Genomic DNA, 24,999 nt, shown 5'->3' with positions numbered 1-24,999 from the left:
TTGTTAATGATATGTTTATTCTGATGAATAAGTCTATTTCTGTTAAATTTGCTTTGTATATTTTATATATATATATATATATATTTTTAAAAGAATCTAGCCAAAGGAATTAGAGCATGTCCAAATCTCTGCAGGAGATCTTTAACAGCATACTGCACATTTTAGCATATAACCACACTTTTAGTAACAGCATTTCAAGCCAAATTCAAAACTATGCATTTTCTATGGCCATAGATTTAATGGGAAAAGTTGACTAACTATGCTTAGTTTGCCATCTGTAGAGTATAAGTCAAATCTGGGGAATGGAAAGTACAAACAGATGACAATGTGGATTTTTCTTCTTTTTCCTTTCTGGCTTTTTAATAGCCTCTTTTGAAGATAGTTGAGAGTTTCTGAACCCTGTTAACAGAGCATGTTCCAAAGGATATGTGTGTCTGTCAAGGTTTTGGCCAGATGCCAGTAGGTTTAAAGGGCAAAATCACTCTTAAAAACTGTCAGTGATCATTTTGTGGAATCCCAAAGTTAGACATACAGAAGACACAAGCTGAAAGCACTGAGGATCAGTAATCAATGTGTACATTCATACAACTGACCAGAGAAGAAGCTGTTGCCTTTATCATTTCTCCTATAACCTGTGTAACCTGGCCTGGAGCTGCTGAGATCAGGACATTCTTACATTTTTGTCTCAGCATTCTGTAATCACTTCTGATCCCCTTTCCCCTGCAAAATGAGATTCTCTGGCTGCTTTTTAGGTCTTACCTGCAATGGAAATGGTTTTTTAGGTTGTGTTGGCAGCATGCTGGGGAGATGTCTGAGCTAGCTTTGGATTACCTGGTACTAATAACACATATTGAGAGCTCCCAGCTGAGTGCTGGATGGTTTTATCTGCTGACTCCTAAGCTAGAACATGGGAATTTCCACCTCAACATGAGGAGAAACTTCTTTCATGTGAGGATGAGCCCTGGCCCAGGCTGCTCAGAGAGGTTGTGGAGTCTCCTCTGGAGATTTTCAAACCCCAGCTGGATGTGCTCCTGTGTGTCCTGCCCTGGGGGATGGATGAGATGATCCCTAGAGGTCCCTTCCCACCCCTAACATTCTCTGATTCTATTACATTCTCTGGTTCTATTACATTCCATGATTCTATGCTCCAAAATGCTCCAACTAAGGAACCAATTCAGCTGCTGACTTCATGGAGCTCAGTGCCTTGTTATACACCTGGTGTATAACAAACCTATTGCTATTATTCCACAGGGATTTTCATTAGCTCTGTTAAATACTTAATGTCACCAGGTCCCTGAAACTTCCAAACTTTTTCTGGATCCTCAAATATCCCAGGTACATCTGAACTGCCTAACAGCCAAGTCCTGGGTGTACAAGCCCCAGCCCTGTGGCAAAGAGCACATGGAACAGTCAGTGTGTCTATAAAAAGAGTGAAATTACCTGATGTGTTCCCTTGGGAAGCACAAGGTGCCCAGGCTCAGGGTGCTGAAGGGCAGGAGGAACAGGGGAGTCAGCAGGTGCCAGGGCAGTGGTTTTTATCTGTTTCCCAAGAGCAATGGAGTTTGTGTACAGATGAAAAGCAGCAGCCATCAGTTCCTGCCCAGCTCTCTGCCACACAGCACTCACCCCCAGACAGGCTTTTGTTGTTTCAGGCAGTGTTGTTTGCATTGCTAATGAATTATGAAAAAAAAACCACCTTAGCTTTGAATTATTACTCGGTTATGCCTGCAAACCAGAACACCCTGAGCAACAACAGAGTTATGAAATTGTCATTGTCTTGGGCCCAAAATAGTAATTTTTATAGTTCTGACAACACTGACTTTGTTCACTTATTTTAAAGGAGTTTTAAAAGAAGGCACAAAACTGTCAGAGCAGACCAGTGCCTACTGAGCTGGAGATGAGTGGCTGGAACCAGATGATCTTTAGGTTCCTTCCAACCCAAATTATTCTGTGATTCTGTGACTGGCACTCTGTGGGAGTCCAGGTCATTGAAAGAGATGTGACACAGCTTAATGTAACCCAGGCATTTCCAAGTTGAACAGCAAGCTCCCACACTTTGAGCCCACCTTACACAGAAGGGTGTGAAAGTATCCTCTCATGGGGAGCAGCAGAAGTTGTTCTCTTCAAGAGCCAGGAAGAAAGAAAAATGCATTTGTGTATCCAAATGGAGAAGCATATGATATTGATAAGGGGTAATATTGATAAGTAATATTGATAAGGGGTATGAAAAGCCCTTCTGAATCACTGATTTTCAGCAGAACTGTTTACTTGTAGTATACTTTAAATTAATGTGATATGATAAATGTGATACTGGCTACCCCTCCACAACATTGCTAGAATTTTTTGTTAATATGGTGAATTCAGCTCTCTCTAAGAAATTGCTAGGATATTCTGTGTCCCACTGAACAGAAGGACCACAGATCAGGTGTCACTGTCCTGTACAACACAGTGTTTAGGCAGCAAGGGCTAAAATGGAAAGTAAACCTGTATAGTCACTTGCACCTTGAAATTATTACATATTATTCATCATTTTTTTTCACTATCTGCAGAAGAGGGCAAACCCCAAACTGCTACAAAAACATCATTTCAATGACTTTACTGCCACAAACATTTAAACAGAAAAAAGCACGAGCCTGGAAGTTATCTTAAAGTACCTTTACAAAATCAAATGTTAACATAGTTAGATGGCATTAGAGGTAACATGCATTAGAAAATTAATATTATTGTTTTCATTCAGCATGGCTCAGCAACGGGAGACATACAGGGAATGAAAGTTGCTCTCTCAAAGCAGGATTGGAGCAGGAACACCTTTGTTATCATCTGGTCAAGTAGCAGAGAAATTGCAGTGTGTCAACATTAATGAATTGGGAGCATATTTCAGCTGGAGAATTGCTGCATTGCAATAACTTTTACTTTCCAGCCTTTCTGGTGCCATATGTTGCCATAATTAGTGCAGGCAAAAGGTAATGATAGCACAGAGGAAAAGATGGAGCATGATGGGAAGCAGGTGGAGCTCTAAAGCTCTGCATTATGTCATCCCTACATAAAGCATCTGAAGCACAATGCACTTTTAATCCAGTTTTTTAATGTTACACTTCTATTTTGGGAGGTGTTTTTGTTTTTCTCTTAAAAACACCATGGCTGACATAGAAATATCTATTTAGGCTGTATCTGCTACACTGATCTCTTCCAAATATCTGTGAATCCTTTTCCAGAGTTAGTAATTTTTCAGTTTTCAGGTGGACTTGGTAAAATGAAATTCATCTTGGCTTGCTTTAAAGATTACAGGATACCTGCATTTAGAGACTCTTTTCATTCAGAAACTAAAGGGAGCTATACAGACTTTGGCACAGACAAAGTTGCCTTCCCAACTGATCAATTTACTTGAATAGTTCATGAAGAGCTCATAGAAAATATTCAGAGGCTTCTCTTACCTTGAAATAGTCCCAACAGGAGCAAGACAGGTATGGTAACTTCAGTGTGTCACCTAATTGCAGGTGAACTGCTCTGGACTCAGAAACATGGATAATGTGAATGCTTCTTGTTCAAAAAACCACAAATGTGTAGCTATAATTCTTAGCTGAAACATTAGATCTATAGAACTGATTTTTTTTTTTTTTTTACTTATGTCAGTGGGACCAGGATGCAGAAGAGCAGCAAATGAGATTTGTAAACCTAATGTAGCAATAAGCTTTGTTATGTTTCTGATGCTGACTCCTGACAGACAGATTGAAACCCTATGAGAAGGGTTACTATTTCTATTTTGACACTTTGAGTTTCATCTTTGACCAGTAAGAGTACACACACATATACAGGTGTGTATTACAGAGAACAAGAATTTTTACTCACCTGGGTTTAACTCTACTTTAAGCATAGTTTAAAAAAAAGGATATATTTCAAAATGCCAGTAAATATTTTTCTTTAGAAATCTATATAAATTATTCTTTTCTATTCTGTCTCTCATGATACTTTTGATGTCCCTCACTGCTTTATGTTCTCAGCCCCCTTGCAGCATTTATAGATTTTATCCTCTTAATAGCTTGCAAGGCAGAAACATATCCTCACCACTTTTAAGTGGAGTTGAGGGCACAACATGAATTAAAAGCCTTCCAAAATTCCCTTGGGATGGAGCTAGGACCCAAAGTCCCATTCTCCAAGCCTTACTTCAGCCAGAGCAGCCTAGAATCTCTTGCCCAGTTCTGCCAAGCCCCAGTGCAGAACCAGCCAGGTATTTCCTGGGGCCATTTCCATTGCCACTTCCTTTCTGCTGCATCCTTCTGGCCCTGCAGTCTCTGTACAACACCACTTGAGCAGTGCAAGGCTGCAAAGTGCCCCCTGATGACCCCCTCAACCCTGCCCAGCTGCCAAATTCAGCACAGATTTGGCTCTGCTGCATTTTCCCTGACTTCTCTTTCTGCTCAAGCCTCAGAGCCCAGACCCCTCCACTCCCCACGGGCAAAGCCTGGCAGCCACCAAGCTCTGCAGGTCCTTGCCAAGAGTGGCATCTGACTCAGTGCCTGTCTGCCCCTCTGTGACATCCTGGGCTTCTGCATTTTTGGCTGAGAAATTCTTTTTTTGGCCAGTGTAAGGTCTGGTTGGATTTCTGTGTCCGTGTTCTCACCACTTCTGTGCAAGGAACTTGTGTGATTAGCAATCAAGGTGGCAGCACCAGCACCTCTGCCTGCTGGCAAGCCCAGGAGGGGTTCTCTGAATAAATTTCCTGTTTTACAGGAAGGGAAAGATGCCATTTATAAATTTTAAAATATTTCCATATATTTGCTATTTTATTTCGGTTGTACATCAAACAGACCAAGGGAATATTTCAATTTGTGTTCTCTTGTTCTGCCTCTGTACCCACTCTGCATCTGTTTCTAGGTCTATATTTAAGGTGTAGAATTAAACTTTGCAGCAGACAATTTCCAGTTTAATAGGGTTTTTTTATTCCTTTCTTTGCCATACTTGGCTGACAGATGCAAGGACAGGAACCTGGAGCAAGGGGGTCACAATCAAAATATCAAAATATACCCAGCTGCCCATGCCTGGTGTCATATAAACCCTTGGGAACTGGAAGCTATTAGCATGCTTTAAAATATATATATAAAATATACAAATATATATATAAATAAAGCCACAACAATGAAATAAAGGAAGTCCAAAAAGAAGCACTAAATTTCACGACTGCAATGTAGAGGAAGTCCAAAATAAAGAGTAAGGGACACACCAGAGAACTTAGTCCTGGATACAGCCCTACAGACACAGCAACTGCTTCTGATTTTCAGACTGAGGAGGCACACCCAGGCTCACGTTTTAACCAGCTAAAAAAAAATGGTCTGATTTTCAAAACTGCTGTGCAATCAGCAAATCCCACTGAAGTCAAATTTGGGAAGTGAAGCTTTGTATTCTATACTTCTGGGTTTTATAATGCTTTTCTTAATGAGTCTATTCTAAACCTTTTGCTTTCAGAGCCTTAACAAAAAAAAAAAAAAGCAAAAAAAAACAGAGAACAATCATCTTAACTGTACTGCAATATACTCTTGCAATAAGTAAAAAATGTGGTGGGAATGACAAAGTACCACTTTTACAATATCCTGTGCCAAATCACAGGTTATACAATTCAGTTTTTTATTTGCACAGCCAACAGTGCTTTGCAGAGCAATCAGGGAAGATAATACAATCCATTCTAAATTCTCATTACTTTAGAAGTGTCGAATCTTTGTAAATTGTTTTGGGGTTAATTGAGAATTTGCAGTTTTACAATAGACTAGGAATTGTTTAGGCTGCCCTCGCTTCATATTTTTGTGCATACCTTTGTTGCAAAGTTGTAAAAACAACACTAAAAAAACCACCAAGATGTGAAATGAAATAATGATCTGCGTTGTTCCTATTTTAGTATCTCAGTTGGATGGGAGATAAAGCTCAGGTATTGATTAATGTCTAAATGGTTATTAAGTCAAAGGACACGTTGGGTTGATGGAATGTCTCACTGAGCACTAGCAGTTGTCTTTTGATTTTTTTCTCCATATTTCCCAAGGGATAATTTCTGCTGCTGGGGAAACCGGTGATGAAACTCTGAGTGACTTTTGTGGAAGCATCTATAAGCCAAGTGCTTTCAGTATTTGCCTTTTTTCCTCCTAATTTTTAAAAGGGTCTATTTGCAGAATTTGTTGCTATTATAACAAAATGACAGCTACTAAAAATCTGGAATTTTTCATGTATGTATTGAATTTTTGGTTCTGAAGCTGGGTGCCTGAACAGCTCTGTGTTCCTATGTACCATGGAAGAGTCACTCTGGCTCAGCAGCCCTGAGGAAGCCCCAATTTTCCATGCAATATTATCCTGGAGCAAAGTCTTGGTACAGAGCAGCAGTCATGGGGGCAGCATTGTCTGTCACCACCTCAGAAAATTGCCATGGTCACTGGCAGTAGGATAATGTCACTTCCCCTGGAGGTACACCAAAGAAATTTTGAGGCTACTGATGGCTTTTTTGGTTATTTTTTTGTTATTTCTCTGATGAATAAGAGAAGGCTTTCTGCTAAAAGCAGTTTTGTTTTTCCTAAGATAAAGCTCAGCATTTTTCTTTAGATTATCATCCTTTTGAAACAAAAGTTCTTTATCAATCTTTGAAGTATAATGTCAACCTACAGAACAGTTTATTTAAAGGGACCTGTTGGCCACATGGCAAATTTGTAGAGATTCTGAAGCCCTGGGCTTTCTGAGGCATAAATTCAAGTCTTGCTCTGCCAGCAGCAAATCCAGTTATCATGGATACCTGGTCTCTTTTGGGAAAATGTCTTTGGTTCTGTCCTGGATTTCTCAGGCATGAGAACCTGTGTGTGCACTGCCCCATTTGGGCCTGAGGAAAGCAGTTTGGCCTGGAAATTTACCTTTTTTAACAATTAAGTCTTCTTCCTGCTGAATAGTATGATGTCTGTGCCCCAGGTTTATTATTCCCAGGCAAAACCCCATCTTTGATTAACACCTGGCAGTGTTTGAAATGGTGGAGGGGAAGTTCCTGAGCTGAGGGACAGCAGAGTTCCACTTCTCAGTTAAGTCTTTTAATGATGGAATTTAAACTTAAGCCATGCCCCAAGTCATTTCCTTTTGGTTTTTCTTTTACCTTCAGCCTATGATCAGGTCCACTGCTCAAACACAGCAAAATCTGCTGCCTGAATTCTGCTAAAGGCCATCTTGGACATCTGACAGCTCTGAAATAAGCATTCAGTGAGACTATCTCTATCTCTGTTGGCCTGTAACTTATTCTTTCCTTTTCTACCAACTGCCCTTTTATTTATTTTTACTTTTTTTACCCCCTAACAATTTTTTATTTTTCATTACTCCTTCTAAAAATAGTTGTCCTGATTATTTTTGGCATCATTACCACATAAGACTCCTTTCAGATGAATGCCACTGTAAGGCACTGGTTAGGCACACACTCATTAAACAATAACAGGTTTCATGTCAATTATTTATAATTTAAAATGTCTATAGAAGATTGTATGGCTGTTTATGGTCTATAACAATTCACTACTAAAAAAAAAATGAACAGGTTATTATACTAAGTATTGATTATATGATTGCACTGGTGGTTTAAAATATTAACACATTTCATTGGAGTGGGAATTGGTACCAGGGAATTCAGCTTTGTGTTGTTATATTACTTAATGTATTTTAGTAGAGAATTAGGGCCTAATCATGAACATTCTTATGTTTATTACTTCAGGCAAGTAGGGCAGTTCCTCAAGCATAAACTCCACAATCTCTCTAAGCATTTCCATCAGGGTGTAAATATTTGTGCTGATTAATGCAAAGAAAGCACAACAGTGACTTTTCATATTAGGGAGTTTGAGAGATCTTTTCAAATCTTTCTTTAGACAACATGTATGTGGTTGAATTAATCCAGGATTCTGAGCACGTATTTGAAACCAGGGGCAGAAAACTATGGATCACAGACTGCAGAACAAATGGATGTGAACCTGGGCTGCATATCCCCAGCTCCTGCTAGAACTACTGAATTACCAGTTTAACTCTTTTTGCTACCATACCCCACAATTTAATAGATTTTCAGCCTTGTCCAAAGTCCACTATTTGTAAGAAAAAAATTAAGAACTCCAAAAATAAAATAAAAATATAATTCCTGGTCCGGCCGGAATTTTGAGTCTGGGAAAAGGAGGACTATGAGAGGATTCATGAAGTCCATAAATACCAGTGTTGATGCAGTGATCCATTGAAAGTGTTCAGGTACTTTAGCAGAAGGAAACAGATCCTACATAATGTACAAATCTTTGGGATATACCTGTCCAAAGAAATTAAACTCAGACCTCTCTTTGTATCTCCATTTCTCAGGTAAGCCTAACAAGACTGAACTATCTCAAAGGACATGGTTGAAATCAATACTTTAAGAGATCCAGCCCGTGAAGCCAACGAGTACAAAAAATATCACTTGCAGTAACGTTTTTTATGTCTTATTTTTGGTTTTTATGTTTTATTTGTTAACAAATTCCATATTTTTCTCTAGGTATTCTGTTTACAAGGATCCAGCAGGCTGGCTAGAAATCAACCCTACCAATGGTACCATTGGCACCACTGCAGTCCTGGATCGGGAATCTCCCTACGTCCAGAACAACGTGTACACTGCTCTCTTCCTGGCAATAGACAGTGGTGAGTGACTATTCCTGATCACATTCATTACAGTATAAGACTTTTTTCCCTGCCTGAGATTGCTCTGAAAGGTGCTCATGTAAAGCTTGTGCTTCAGCACTTGGCAAGGTGGCCACCTAAAGGTTTTAGAGGTCATTGTGACAAAGAGAATTTAGAGGAATTCACTTAAAATGTCAGCTTTGATTTAAGGGTCTGACTCACATTTATTTTTACACTGAGATTTTAATGCTAGATGCATAGTCTATCAGTGTTCTTGGAAAGAAATAAGTCACTTTTATCAGGCTTAATTTCTTCATAATATTTGAGCAGTCAGTAAGCCTAAGGCACCTAAATACCAATAACAACTCATCCCTGGTAATGCTGAATTCTATTCTGCTCAATACAATGACAGAGACAATAAAAACATGAGTAAAAATCCTTGTTAAACTGTAATATTTTTTTCCATATTTTGTGGATTAAAGTTCTTTCTGTCAAATACAATCAAACTTAACCTATTTAGTGAAAACTCAGTGAATGGAATGGCTTTGGAGCAGAGGAGGAAAGAGAAAATCCTGAACATTCCAAATCTCCACAGCTAAAGGCACAATATAAATAAAAGATTTCTCTGTAGTATAACAGTTCATATGCTAATGCTTTTCCATGTCTGCAGCTGGTTTAGCCCTGGTGATGAATTGTAAAATGTTCTTTTTAGGAGAATAATTCTACATTTTTGTAACCACAAGATTCAGGGAACATTTGCAGGCCCTGACAGGAAAAAGAAAATATTGCTTAAGTATGAAAGAAAATTCTGCTGAGATGGTGATTTACTTAGATATTCATATACATATTTTTCTTAGAAAATTTCCAGGAAAAAAATGTAGAGCTAAACTTATTTCTGTCTTTTACTTGCTATTGGATAAGTATGTTTAAAATGGATCTTAAAATCTGGTTCACTGGGAAGGAAAATCTTTCAATGAAAGTAAAAATTTAGGATAATATTATTGGGGGATTATCAAGAGGGAAAGTTGCATATGATGTAAAAGTGGAGTCAAATATCCTTGAAGACAACAGATAGAAGGAGGAGGATATTTCCAGCCCTGGATACCAGTGTGGATGAAAGTTGATTTTTGAGTTCAAGCTGGATGTTGAGCTTATGGCAGGAACATGGATTGTTTATCTATCCTAAGCCAAGAACCTCACTGCTGGGTGACTCCTCTTAATTCCCAGATTTATTTTTCATTCTGGAAAAACAAGACAAGGGAAAGGTGTCTGTCTCTGCTGAACAGCAGCTCAAGAGAAGATCTGTAACATGGGCTAAAGGAATCTTGTTCAGTTGGGGTAGAGTCAGCATCTGATTCAAGTGGCTGTTACTGTGTTTATTTGTAGCTGTGTGACCACAGGAGCAAATCCACTCCACCATGATTGACTTTGTTAAACAAAGTAATTAGAAACCACATGTGTGCATTTAGTACTGCCATGCTAAGGTGTTAATAATGATCATTCAGGAGTACTGTATTCCTTCACTCTGTGTAGCTCAGCCACGTGTGCAAGTAGCAATAAAAAGCAGAATGTAAATAGCTGATGTTAACCTTGTGGTTTGGATCACCCCTGGATAAATTACCAAACAGCTTGTGAAACATGCAGGTTGGGAACTGGAAAAATTATCTGCTGGTGTGTATAAATATATAAGAATGGAATTTGTGGGACTTGAGAGGAGCAGAAGTTCATCTGCAACCCCAGCCTCATCTTCAGTCACACCCAGATTGTCCCCTCTGGTCACAGGGGGCCAGCAGAGCAGTGCTGGGGGATGCTGGGGACACAATTCTGCATCAGGCAGGTCCTGATGGGGCAGCCATTCAGTTATCTGGGTGCTGCCTGAGGCTAAAGCAGCCCAGGAAGTTTTATCATTTATTTCAGTGGGTAGTTTTTTGGGGGGCTGCCTTTTCCCCTGCAGTTTTGGATGGGACTGAGAATATCCTGGAAGGTTCCCCAACTTATTTCCAGGCCACTGCTAATGCTAACGAGCAAAGCTGTGAAACCCACTTCATTTTCCAAGCCTAATGTCTGTCTTGAAAAGGGCTATTACAGTAGATGACAAGCCAAATTGTGGTAGAATAACATGAAATGAATAGAGAACTCTTGCAGGACTTTAAAAGATGGTTATGTTAACTTAATAAGGAAAAAAAAAAATCGGATTGAATGTAACTTCATGCATGTTCTTTAAAACAGCATTGTCCACAAACTGCAGATCTATTATTTTAGGTTAGCAAGTGTAGTCTAAGTAATGCCAGTGGATAGGGGAAGGATTTTTATGTGAGAGGGCAGCCAAAGGCAGGATTAAGGATTGCCAAATGAGATAGGGTGGTAAATGGAAAACTCAGAGGCTTTCCAATAGCCCAAGTCATTTGCCTGGGCTAACAGACTTCTGGACTAGCAGAAAAAAAACCTCCATACTTAATCAGAGATACTTTTTTTGAAAACACTCAATGTAGGTTATTCTTTCCTTTGGCCTATCATCTCTTCTCTAAATCAAATCTGAGATGTGCTGGCACATGCACGGGGAAGCCTGAGCTGCCTGAGACTTTCCTTTCCTTAACTAAGGAGCACAGAAGAGCTCAGGTGAGGTCCCACTGCACAGAGGAACTGTGTGACCTGGCACCCAACACAGCTCCAAAAGCACAGAGGGCATCCCAGTCCAGGCCCAGCACTATACTGGTGATGGAGAGACCTCGAGGCTGCTCAGCTAGAGGCCACATCAACTACACCCAACCCTACAACCTTCCCCCAGGCTCAGTTTCCAGCAGCACCAGGAGGAGTTCAGCAGTGTTAAACCACTGCTAATTGTCAGAGTAAGGGTTTGCAACCAGGATGCTTATCAGGAAAGAGGGCTGTGAGTTGGGCACTAATTTTTAATAATATTTGTTAAAAAATGAGGTTCCAAAATCAAACAAAACCTTGGACCTTAGACCTTGCTATAAGACTTTAGATATACACTAAGGCAGTGCATAAGCATAGTGTTCTCTGTCAGTATTTGTGGCATATAGAGTTTACAGAACTACAGAAAAGATTTTTTTGTCCCATCCTGTTCCATGATTACCTCTTTTTCAAATGACCTTACCTTCACTTGCTGTCCTCTGGTGAAGAGTGAAGACAGCTGAAAACAAAACCCACAGTGATACTTTTTTCCTCCCCTTTCACTGATATTAACAGAGAATCTGTCACTGGATTCAGCAGGCACTGGCTTTGTGGTGTGATGCTTCAGTGCCAGGGCATTTTTTCTTATTTAATGCTGAAGATTTCTCTCAGAAGTCAAACCAGGAGCTTCATGCTTGGTAATTCTTTATATTAAATCCATCACTTATTTATCTTTTTTTTTTTTTTCAGTAAATCACATAAGTATTCTTTACCAGTAGGGCAGTAACTATGAATGGACTGGGGAAAACAGTCCTACTGGAAATAATTAAGCTGTTTACAATATTACTTTTCAACTTCATTATATTATTTTTCAGCATTATCAAATTAACTGCAGAGAAAGGTTGTTAAATATGAATTATGCAATTTCTTATCCAAACAGTTCTTGTCCCTTCCCAAACATAATTGAAGCAAATTTGATTGACACAGTATTAATTTTACAGGTAATAAAGTCTGACCTTTTATTGGGGGAAATTTCACTTTAAAAAGGATTTTGAATGAATATCCTAATTTTCTCTGTACTTTTGATTTCAGTAAAGGTCAAGGTAATGTCTTCAGAATTTAAAACTTTTTATTAAAGACCTCTGTGGACATGGGGCCTCTGGTCTATTAAGGAAGAAATTAAACACTGGTAGGAAATATCATGAAGCAGAGTTAACATATTAAACTGTCAGGAACTGTGTTTAATCTGAGAATGAGCTCATAATGGGACAAAGTCAGGTTTATGCAACCTGGGAAAACAGCAGAGGTTTCATTTGATTAATAAAACTGCCAATAATGGTGATAGTTTCATTTCCTGAATTTAGCATTCTAATCTCTAGAACTGATGCAATATCACAAGTGTGCAATTTCGGGGAGTAAAACACACAGATGGCAAATACAGACATGCTTGGAACAGACCTTCCAGATTTCCTGCATGCCCATGCTCTGGTGTTATTCTACAGCTTCTATTACACACTGGAGTATTTGGGGTGATTCTCACAAAACCAACTACCTGCATGTTTTTCTCATAATGTCAGTTATGCTAAAACCTCTCCAGGAGTGGCCTTTTCCCCCTCTGTATTCTGAGAGCCTGAGTCACAATTTAGAAAAAACAAAGGAGGAGAAAACCATGAAAATTTTGGAGGTGAAGCTAAAAAATATCTGAACTCTAAAAAAGCTCTAATTGCTTTCTCCCTTTGTCTTAGGAGGTATGAATAATAAAATACATCCATATTTACCTCAGCTAGGCAATAATCACTGATGTTATTGTGGAGGTTCAGGATACCTTGATCAACATCCCCATCGTGGGGACTTTTTCTACCTCTTGAGAAGAAAAACTTCTTATTTTCCTGACAGAGGAAAACACACCTTGTCAGGTGGTGGTGAGGAGTGCTGAAACACTGGGACCCAGTCTTGCTGCTTTGGTTAAATGCAGTCATCACCTGCACTTTTCTGGTGGCATCCCACCCGTGCAAAGTTCTCCCAGAGGCAAATCCTCTCCTCCAGCATCAGAGCATCTCCTTCCTCCCCTCCTATTTTCATCACCAGGGAACTACTGAGACAAAACTTGGGAAAATAAGTACTTTTCCTACGTTAAACATAGAGGAGGATAAATGCCATTAAAATCCATCATCTCTTCCAGATGTTAAAGATACTTAGAGATGGAGTTAAGTGTTCAGAATGTTAAATGATGTAGCTTTGAAGGCACTAAATCACAGCACTGCTTCATGCAGCACCAGTGTGTGAGTGAGAAACAGCTGTTATCTTTTCTGAAGGTGCTTTGGTCCCCATGTGACATCCCCAGCCCAAAGTGGGTGACACTTTGAGCATTTGCACAGCAGCCTCCAGTCCCTGGCAAGGTGTCCAACAACAGGGCTGAGGGCAGGAAATAAGTCCAGGAGCTGTAACCTCTATTTAATGCAGCATTTGTATTTGAGCAGAGAAAAGGTTAAGAGCTATAGAGGACATTAAAAAGGTGTGATTCTAGATTGGTGTTATTTCAGCATTTGCCTCGAGCTACACCAACCAGTGTTTAAAAATAAAACCCCAAAACCAAACCCCAAACAATTAGATATTGCTTCTGTATCTGCAGGCAGCTGCAGATGCCTGATGAGCCAGCTGAGCAGCACCATTGCCAAGCAAAATGAGGATGAACTGAGTAAGGGTCTGTCTGGTTTTCACTTTTTTGCCTTCTTTCCAAGGACCAGCTGAACGACACCCAAGCAATGTCAAATCTCAGATACTGTGCAGGTCTCAACCTGCCTAATCATTAGGAAAAAAAAAAATATCATTCTGTACCATGAGTAATAAACAGCAACAGACAACATCCAGAAAAGCCTGGAGTGAGAGAGAGATGTGTAACAATTTGCAATTAGAACTTTTCCTTACATGTGTCTAACCTGTCTTCTTGCTTCTTGATGGACATAATTACATTACCACAGATTGATTCCACCTAAAACATGCTATTTTTGAGGAAATCAGGCAATTAGTTGCCATGGCAACCCAATTAAGCCAGCTTTATACCCCTTATCTTAATTGCTGTATTAATTGAGAAAAGAAAATAAATTGAATGCTCATCCTTTTCTTGCCATTTTAAATTTCTGTAAAATATGAATTGCACACAAAATATTGTTTTAATTTGTCATCACAGACTCATGATTAGAAAAAGAAATTAGAATGCTGAAAACAGTATTTAAGACGGATGGCGCATGTCAGGAGCAATTTGTTATGCTGAAAGAGCTGTGCTCTTTTGAAATGTAATTACTCAAAAATAGGATCTGCATACATTAGTTGAGTGAATGAATGAAAGATTGTAACATTCAAGGGACTATTTGATAAGTTTGGGAAAATATCTATATGCCAATACAGAGGGAAATTGCATCCGAAATTTCAACTCATGAGAAATCTGGGACCTCTTTTCTAGGGAATGGCAGCAGATGGAATTTATGAGCACAGATTTCAAAGACAGCATCTGAGCAGCAAACCCAGATCTTGGTATCTTCCCACTCTCATGATTCCATTTACTTGGCTGGAGCCATCAGTGTAGTTCAGCTTCAACACAAACTGTAGATGGAGTACATCTGCCCCAATGGGATTTTTGCCACATTTGGATTAGGAAAACAGCACACGGAGGGAAAAACCAGACCCACATGAGGAAGGAGACAGAAATATGCTTATATTTTCCTAGCAGAATCATTAGAAAGCATGAAGCATTATATCTCAGTCCAGATTTGAAGTGTAATAATTTAAAGAGAAAACGTTACTTAGCTTCACCACGTGCTGCGCAGTCCGGCTGCATGGATCCCTCCAAACACTTTGGGAACTTCTGGAATGCTCTTTCCATTCTTTATCCTCTTGATGTATTCTCCTTTAGGCAGATGTTATGCTGCAAATGGAGAAATTGGTGAAAAAATGCATTTCCAAGGAGAGATGGTGGGAGGTTCTACATGTTACAGTCAGTTCCATGGGAGTAAAAGTGAAAGAAATTCCGTGGGCATCACTGCTGTTCCAAATTGACCTCAATATGAATGTGATTCAAATGTAGTTCATAGAAGTTTTAAGAGATAAGGCTTTACTCATTATGGTTCAGAGAAAAGGTAATTGTGCCAGAAATTATCAAGCCTTCATTCTAAAAGGCTTTTTTCCTGCTCAAATATGAAGAAGAATTGTTCGTACTATAATTGTTCACTCATTTTGTGGCTCTGTAACTTTGGTAGCCAGCAAAAAAAGTAGAAGCAGGACAAAAAAGTGGGAATTGAGCATTCTGGTTCATAGACGTGATAGTATAAATGGATTAATAACTTCTGCTAAATGGTAAACCATAAATATTCTAGTAAAATTTAGAATAAATTAATTTCTGCTCTGCCAGCTTGAGAGGAAATCTATACAGCAATGGATAAGAGTGCTTGCTCTAGGAATTAAATGGTCTTGTAATTTCTGCATCATGGCATAGAAGGGCATAGATCATATGTATTAATTTGATGGTGCTGGAAGCTTAATTTAATAAGAAGAAATATGCAGAGGAGTCTTTTTGCCATCCATAGTGAGCATGTGGAAAGGGACAGTTCATGCTCCTTTCTTCCCAAAATCTGTTCTGGCTTCCAGCACTTCTGTGGCTTAGATCTGTGTGACAGCTGGGTTCTCTGGAATGGTTGAGTTTTCTTCTTTGGAAATTTGATAAATATTGCCAGAATCCAAGGTCTCTGAAGTATAATAGCTCAAATTCAATTTATTTTTTTTTTTCATATTTGTTTCTAATTAGATTTTGTTATATAAAGGCATTTACATAAATATTGCTGCTTTGTAATGACCAAGATATAAACCATTAGAGATCTAAATAGGAAAGATTTCCTACATTCAGCTTTTGATACCATTAAGTGAACTTTCTAAATATAAGTGGAAACAGGCAGTCTCTTTTTCTCTCAGTCTTAACACCTTATGATTTGTGTGTCTGGCATTTTTCTTGTTACTTGATTATCAATGCTTTATTCCTTTGCTGTGCCACTAAACAAATCATATTATTTACCAGGAAATGGACTTTCATCTGATTTATTCCAAGCTCATTTTCACACAGCATGTGGAAATGTATTTTTTTGTCTTTGATAATCTTTTTTCTCCCTTGTGCAACTTGTTCTAATTTAGATCAAGTCAAGTATCAAACTAAAAAAAAAAAGATTCAAAGTAAAAGGGAAAATAGTTCTTGAGGATTTTTTGTTGGTGTTCTAAGTAATTTAAATGAATTTTTTTTTTCACCTGAATAAATATTCCTATTATATCTAGTTATATTGATTATAATATTTTTCAAATGCTACATGAAAATATTTTAATAACCAATTCTAAGGGAGAAAAAAAAATATAGGATACATCTCATTTATTCCAAAGTAGCTTTCAGAATTTCAGAACTCAGAGATTTTGAGGAAGGATAGACAACATCAGCTTAATTCTTTGATTTTGGGTGGTCTGTTGATGAAGAATAGGATTTATGTTTTAAGCAGCAATGTTCAAGCAAGTGTTTTACATTGGGAAGGTTCTTAAGAGTCTTTCTACTGCTTTAAGGAATTTGCATCTTCATTTTCAAGGACAATCTAAAGTCACCATATTCTCAGATGTCCAAATCTGTACATTTTCTAAATTCTGAATATGGTTTTGAATGCTTGGAAAATGTAATCAGGGTTATTGAGGCTCATCTTGAGATTTGCTGCAAACTGAAAAGGGAAAACTGGAAGTAAAGCATTGAATCTTCATGACTTTCTTTTACACTTTGAGATGCATTTAAACAACTCCTTTATCTTGCAAATATCTACCAATTTAGAACAATGTTTCTGACCAGCTTCTGGAAGTGCACCCTGGCAATTCAGTGTAGATAAATAACTCCTCCTAACTTCCCTCAGTCTCAGCTGTGTTCCTGGAGTAGAATATAGTAACTAAACATGATAAATGTGATTCCAACACTGAAATGCCTAAATTGTTTCTTCCACTCTTTCTGTTGCTGATTCCCCAGAGAGTGGAGAAGGACACTGCAGAACAAGCAGTAGGACAATGTGTCCCAGACACCAGCAAAGCCACTGTTGTGTCCCCCAGAATTTCCTTTACAAGGTGTTAAATAGAAAAAAAGTATGAACTCAAAATGCTCCATTAAAGTCATGCTTTCAGATAAAACCAACTTTCATATTAATGATTTGAGGCTCCATATTTATTAGCATCTGCATTGACTGATTTAATGCCAGCACAAGATGCAGTGAAGCATCTTGGACTTATTCATGCAGTCTGGGTCCTTCTCTCAGTGTTTTATGCTGCTAACATTAGGATGACAAGTTAGAAGTGCAGGTGTGTTTGCAGTATGCCCAAAAGGAGGATGCTGTGCAGGCACACTCTGAGTTTTCCTTTGGACACCATCAAAAATGAAGTCATCAGCTTTCCCTGACTTTTTAGGGGTGTTTGGCTTCATTATTGTACAAGGCAGATGAGAAAATCTCACCTGCTGTGTGGCAATTCCTAACTCTGCTGTCATCTCAAAGAAATGAAAGCTGTTGCTCTCTGAATGTACTGATTGGGAATGTCTTAATTCAGTTTCAAAGTAGCCCAGATACTGTCTTTAATTTCACGGAGCACAGCTCAGCCATATTGGAAATCTGTACACAAAAGCACTGCATTTATGTAGAAAAACTAGAAAGTGGAACATGAAATGACTCTTCATGTCCATAAAAATGTTATGCTCAGATTAAATGCATCATCAGCCATTCAACCATATGATTGCTTGTTAGACATGCCATTTGTGCAAGTCTTGATACTTAAGAGAAATGTCATCTTAGTCAATGGCTATCATTGTGCATAACTGGGATCTTTCAAGAAATTAAATACCTGACTGGCACTGTCTTTTGAACAGTTAGATGTCCAAATGCCATCATGGTTCCTACAGGAATTTTTTTAGACAAAAACTGAATCCCAGCTTTCAAATTTCTTGGCTGTGTGTTTCTACAGAGGGCTTATAATTGAAGACTTCAAATTGATAATTCTAATACAATTCTGCATGGCTTTGCATTAAAATTCAAGTGTGGACAAGTGTTCAAATTATGTGTTTCTATTATATTTCTTTTCAAACATTTTTAAAAATAAAAGTAACAACATGGTCATTTACTCTTACAGCACTTAAATCCAATTTAGAGTCTGTATCTCCTGGTAACAGGCCCTGGAATCACAGATTCCAGTTCCCAGACAATAGACCCCATCATATTCTGTGGCTCTCTCTAATTCATGAAATAGGATTACTTTTGTAAGTCTATTTATTCCTTGTTGCATCTTACAGCAGCAGCAGCTATTACCTACCTGGAGACTGCTATTATAACCTTTGTATGCAGCCTCTTACCAGGATCTCTAGAAATTACTAATCCTGACCCAGACTTTTTTGATTGCAGCCTGTTCTAAGATAGTTCTGTACTTTTTTAGTGTTGCTGATCAAAGTTCCAAAGTTCCCACAGACCTTAACTAACTGGAAAGGTCTTACATTTCAGTCCTGTTGAAGATTTTTGCTAATGTTTTAATCTTTCTCTAGGTTATTAAAATCAGGGTTGAATACCAAGCCTCCATGTTATTCCAGTTTGGAATTAGTCATCCTTCTGTCTCTCTTTTAGTGGCTTTTTCACACGTGACCAATGCTTGTTTCATTCCCATGTTTGTTGTAGTATGTTCACACCTATGCCATCTATGGGAGCCTTAGCAGGAGCTTGGAATTATCTCTGTCCCAAGTGGTTCTAAAGGCACATAAAGGTTTAAAGGCACATAAAAGTCAAAAAAAAAAAAAGAAGGCCAGTTCAGTCCAGTGACAAAAGTGGAAGCTGAGAGCTGAGTGAGGTCTTTTGGAAAAGCTGCTCCTAGGGGTTGTTGAACAGAGCCTTTGGTGTCTTGTTTTACTTATTAATTCTTCTCTCAGCTGCAGTGTTTTACATTACAAATTAAGAGAAATTCTATTTCAGAATTAAAATGTGATATGGAAATCCTTCATTTCAAATCCAAAACTGTCTGGAGATCATGGGATTTTGGGGTTATTTCACAGACATAACACTACTCAAATTTATAAAAGTCATATATTCCCAATGGGTATGCTTTATCCATTTTGCCTTGATTCATCTTTTGTTGTATTTTATAAGACATGTGTGTAACAAGTGTCAGTTTAGGACCTTGATATTTGCTTATTTCTCTTTTGGAGGTCTTCATAAATCAGCAGAAGTTTTTTTTTAAAATCATTATCAACAAACCACCCAGAAAAAAAGTCACTGAAATGGACAGAAGCAATTTCCCTTCTCTCTATTTGTGTGTAAGAGTTGAATGGCCCACAAGCCACCCAAAGATAGGGAAACATTAGCATGGCAGAGAAAATGCAGCCATATCTGCATTTGACAAAATAACAGTACATTCATAATGCTGTTGGCTTCTTAATTTCAAAAGGCAGATTTTAATATCACTGACTTCAGAGAAAGATAAGAAGGGCAGCACATAAGACATTATCAGTCCCTTGTGGAAATAATGCATTTAAAATTAAAGACAGCAGTTTAATTAAGTGCATGAAAGGCTGTCTTTTATGATCATATTTCAAATACTCGAATGTCTTTTCATCCATTCTGCCGTATGACTTTACTTAATAATATATCAAGAACAAAAAAATGTATTGGAGTCTTTCTGCAAATTCAATTAGTCCAATAAAAAGTGAAAAATAATTTCTTTTTCATTAAAAAGAACTCAACCCTAACCCTTCTGATGACAAAGTGCAAGACGAGGCGCGTGGGGAGGCTATGAAAATTCTGCCTTTGTTATGCATTTATGAGTGCCTGAAACAGATGAAGTGTCACCATTAGTAACATTTGTTATTGAAAGGACTAATTGCATCCTACTACAGTCAGTAGTATATCAGATCCAGACCTCAGGGTATTTACTTCTCCCTTAGGATGCACCTCACAGTACAGCAATAATTCCCTGGTTTATTGGGCTGCTATAGGCAAGGTAATTATGCTAAAGTGCACCTCTTCCAGTGCTAAACTTAAAAGGACCGTGACACATTGCACTGGTGCTTTACAGGGTAAGTGCAACCTTTTGAATCCTTTCTACCTGCTAAAGGTTTATAGGGAAGGGAAGTGCAGAGATCATAGATCTTGTGTACTGAACCAGAAAAACGAGTCACACAAACAGCCCCCGAGTGCAGCATTTGAAATGAGACATCAGTAAGTACAGAAAGCAATGAAAGAAGTAACAAGCAGCTGGAAAACTTTGGGATTGGTTCAAATGGGATAACAAAGGGATCTGTAATGAGATACTGAGCTTGAGACTGAAAGCAGGAGGCTACTGGCTCAACCGTGGCACACATCTGTAGTGACTGAAAGTTATTACCACTTGTCAGCCCCTCTCTGACCTCTGGGAAATGAGGTGCTGGTCTCAGTCCAGCTCCCAGCTGGCTGACACCTTGGTGACAAACACTTCCAGCACCACGGCTGCTTTGTCAGTCACAGCCTTGGCACCAAGGCTTGAAGTGGTACCATGGCAAATAAACAACATCCTTGCCTCTGAAGCTGGCTCGTTCAGGTCAGGGCTGAGACAAGCTGGCAAATAATTTGAGAAAGCTTGAAACCCCTCTGCTAACACAGGGGGGCTCTGGGTAAATGAAAGATCTGATTTTCCAAAATTGCATGTTGACAGGTTTCACTTCTGCTGACATAACTAAATGTGGCCCTAAGGGCTGTTGAGGAATGATTTGGTCCAGTTCTGTTCATAGGCACCCACCACACAAATTGATTCCTCTCCGCTGTCATTTTTCCTCTTACTTGCCTTGTTCTTCATTCTTTTCATACCATGCTGTCTATCCAGGGGATGTTTCCTACTGTGTTTCTCAGTATGTGTTTATGAACAGATTCTTTCCCAGATACCTATACGTGTCCTAATTTCATTGTAGCTACAAAATATTCCTCTGCCAGAGATTTTCTTACAATAATTATCCATGCTGTAGGGAATCAGACAAGCTGCATTCTGATAATAGAGTACTTAATTAAGAATAGTTGGCTCTATTTTTTTTAAATATAAGAATTTCATATAACAGAGGTAAGAACTATAAAAAATATTTCCTGCTGCAAGCATGCAGGTGGAATCATTTATGGAAGCATGATTTAATAAACATGTTTGTTTTTTTCATACAGGTAACCCTCCTGCTACAGGTACAGGAACTTTACACATCACCTTGGAGGATGTCAATGACAATGTTCCATCCCTTTACCCAACACTGGCAAAAGTTTGTGATGATGCAAAAGACCTGAGGATAGTGGTACTAGGAGCATCAGACAAAGACCTTCATCCCAACACAGAGCCTTTCAAATTTGAACTGAGTAAGCAGTCTGGCCCAGAAAAATTGTGGAGAATCACCAAGCTTAACAGTAAGTCTGTTTGGGTTTTTTTCTTGGGCATTTAGTCCTCCCACCTCTGTGTCCCACAATACTCACCCTGAGGCTTCCCATAGTGTGGATTCAGGAGCAATTGTGCATGAAAGTCTTGCAGGATGGACCCCTCTCTGCTGCTTCACACTGTGCTGGTTTTGCTTGGAGCAGCTGCCTGGTGGGATGTACCAATACTTGATCTGCATTTTCTCTGAAATCTGAACATTTTTCCTCCTCTTATTATGTTGATCAAACTTTTCTAGCTTTGCATTAGAGAAAGGCTACTACTGACTTACAGTGTTGTAAAATTTACCATTTTTCATGGCATGGAATTTGTGTGAGATGCACAAGGCTTTGCTATTAGGACAGCAGGAGTATTTTGTTTGGGCAATGAAAAACTTGAAAAATTTCCTGATTTTAAGTATTTGAACTCTTCACAAATAAAATACTGAGTTTCCCTAGAACCATACACTGTTGTTAAAGAGGATCAAAGCAAAAGCTATGCAACTGCAGATTCTCTGTATGGCAAGTTGTGAGCACAGAGTACATTTCTTTTTAATGTGGATCATTTCTGTCTGCTCTCTAGTATGTATTTTGTATCTCTGTTATTAGCAAATCTTTTAGCAGTTCATGTCATAGTCTTAAAAAAAAAAACCTAAAGATGGATGTAATGTCTGTACCTGCCTGCAGGACCAAGTAGAGTGAAGTAATTTTCTTTTTTGTTCTCCAAACATCAGACCATTGCTCAGCTAAACCCCTAAAAGAGTCAGCACACTCACCTGGGTACCAGTAGCTGTTACCACCCACTGCTGCTCAGGTGAAGAACAGCTCTGGGTTTGAGGGAGCTTTTACTTCCCTTCACAGCCTCCTCAGTCTAACTGGGGAAGCACTTAAGCAGCTTTGCCTGTGCTTTCTTGCACCAAGGGTTTTGCACATAAGTAAATTCTTCCCTCCTGTGTTGTTCTGGGCATGATGTGCCTTCGTGCTTCATTAGTGTATCGGTTGCCACAGGCAAATTCTGCCAGTAATATGCAGACCAAATTATTTACTTAAACAACAGGGGCTCTTAGAAGTTGTTTTGGTGGGGTTTGGAATATGTTTGCAATTAGCAAACAGCCCATGGAAGAGTTACTAGAACTTCCTCTTCTTACCTCCAGTTCAATTCTTTAATCTTTTCCTTCCAGTGTCTTCATTTTCTTTTTAATTTCCATGAGTAACTGTGGCATGTCTGATGCTGTTCAGATTCCTCTTCCTTTCCAAACAAACTCACTTTTGCTAATTCTCACCTTATCCTTTGCAGATACTCATGCCCAGGTCATCCTGCTTCAAAACCTGAAAAAGGCCAATTACAACATTCCAATTTCAGTGACAGATTCTGGAAAACCACCTCTGACTAACAACACAGAACTGAAATTACAAGTCTGTTCCTGCAAGAAATCCAAAATGGACTGCAGTGCAACTGATGCCCTTCATATCAGCATGACCCTTATCCTTCTTTCACTCTTCAGTTTATTTTGTAAGTCTTTTCCTGTAATTATTTATTACTTAGCTGCTCATTTTTATGCTGCATACAAAACCTACCAAGGGAGAAATTCATACAACAGTATCATAGTATTCTGGTGTTGGTTTGTTTGGTTTTTTTTTTTCCCTGAGGAAGTAGCTACAAGAAAGAGAGAGAGGACTCAGAGTCATAGTTTTCATAGTCAGAAAACAGCAACAAATGCCTGGTTGACAGATTAAGAAATAGAAGCAACAATTTTAGGAAGAATCATCAAGAATTAGAGCTCATATATTTTAAACTAAGAAGTACCAGCTCTAGTAGCAGATTTGTGAAATGGTTTCTTTTATCTCTCCCTGCTTGAATTCGATCCTAAAAGAGAACCAGGAGATTAAAGGTGTTCTGGTATCAGTAGCTGTTGTGGGTCACCAGGAAAATGAGTCCTGTCTGCTTTAATCTCTTTCTCTTCATAAAGTGCACAACCAACTGGAACAGGAGAAACTTATTCAAGAGTCTGGGTTGGAGGACAGACAGAAAGCTTTCTGGAAAAGATACAGAGAACTCCTAATATGAATTGGAAGGAGTAAAAAACATCCCAGATTGACTGAGGAGCAGGAATTCAAAGCTGTGGAATCCAAACATTTAACCTAGATGTGTCCTTGACTTGTCCTGTGACAGATTGCAGCAAATGTTTTGATGTATGGCTTTCAGTTCCTTATCTGTGAGAGAGGGATGCTTGTCTCCCATAACTGTGATAGTAAATCCATTATTCAAGGATTATTACCCTCATCAAATGTTAGTAAAATACACTGTATGGTGAATTAATGCCTAGGCCATGGTGAAGGGCCTTAAAGTCTTGATGAGATAAAATCTAGCACAAGGCAGAGATAGAGGTCAAGGCAGATACAGTTTACACATCTGAGGCTTGGTGTATGCTTGATTACACATCTTGTCAGGTTTTCTTCCTCTAGTATATTGCTTTTATCCCAAAAGGTTAGCATGAAGGTTGCTGTGAGAGAATTTGAGCTTGCTAATGTTTGTGATGCTCTTTGAAGATGAAAAGGACTATATGAATGCTAAGTGCAAATTCACATTCTTTGTTCCAATCAGTGACATCTGAAGTCTCTCCATTGGCTTTGGTTCAGTTATTCTGGGTTTAGTCTGCTGGAACCAAACACAGATTTCAGCAGCTAAAAGTAATATGTTAAAATTCTTTGACAGTACATGACACTGCTCCATCAGTGATATAAAAAGCCCATTGATTCAAAGCTATTCTTGTCACCTCTTCATAAATGTTGCTGGTGCTCTACCAGACATTATTTTCACCACTGGACTTTCTTATCTGACATAATTTGTACTTGAACTTTATTTACATTAATGCACCTCCTCAAAATACAATGAGATAGAGAAAAGCTTTTTTGTTTGAAAGTAATCATGCTGCTTTTTTCTATTGCCCAAAAAAGTCTGATCCCTTGCCTTACACTGAATTATAAAAAACATTTCTAAGTTTTGGAAAGTTCTTGATATCAGATCTTCTCCAGCTGACCTGTGGGTAGTACATAGGCCCTTGGGATCTGAATATTGCATTGTGCTCTGAACAAGAGAGGGATTCCCTGTCCTATTGCAAAAGTAGCACTAAATAATCTGTACACTGTCACTGTCAAATAATAGAGAAATGCCTAGAGCCTCTCTGCAACCTGCTTTCTTTCAGTGCACTGCCCTAAGTATGGAGAGAGTTGGAATTTAAACAAAGTGGAGTAAGATTCTGCACACAAT

At 38.7% G+C, this 24,999-nt stretch overlaps 1 protein-coding gene and 1 long non-coding RNA gene across 2 annotated transcripts in view; one reads left to right on the top strand and one right to left on the bottom strand.

Moving 5' to 3' along the window:
- CDH13 (cadherin 13) overlaps window positions 1-24,999 on the top strand; it is a 402,793-nt gene that overhangs the window by 363,166 nt on the left and 14,628 nt on the right. The window contains exons 11-13 of the mRNA XM_071756616.1: window positions 8,516-8,658; window positions 21,492-21,725; window positions 23,026-23,241. Of these exons, the coding sequence (XP_071612717.1) occupies window positions 8,516-8,658; window positions 21,492-21,725; window positions 23,026-23,241 (593 nt within the window). The remainder of the gene's footprint in view (window positions 1-8,515; window positions 8,659-21,491; window positions 21,726-23,025; window positions 23,242-24,999) is intronic.
- On the bottom strand, window positions 13,125-23,032 carry LOC139801937 (uncharacterized). The gene is made up of 4 exons (XR_011728410.1): window positions 22,877-23,032; window positions 21,792-21,943; window positions 16,906-17,015; window positions 13,125-15,196 (listed from the first exon to the last, which is right to left on the bottom strand). It is a non-coding gene; the product is annotated as an uncharacterized lncRNA (long non-coding RNA).

Source organism: Heliangelus exortis, chromosome 13, assembly GCF_036169615.1.
Source record: "Heliangelus exortis chromosome 13, bHelExo1.hap1, whole genome shotgun sequence".
NCBI classification, from domain to species: Eukaryota; Metazoa; Chordata; class Aves; order Apodiformes; family Trochilidae; genus Heliangelus; species Heliangelus exortis.
The sequence above is the reverse complement of the archived record's forward strand: the minus strand, read 5'-3'. Positions and strand labels throughout refer to the sequence as shown.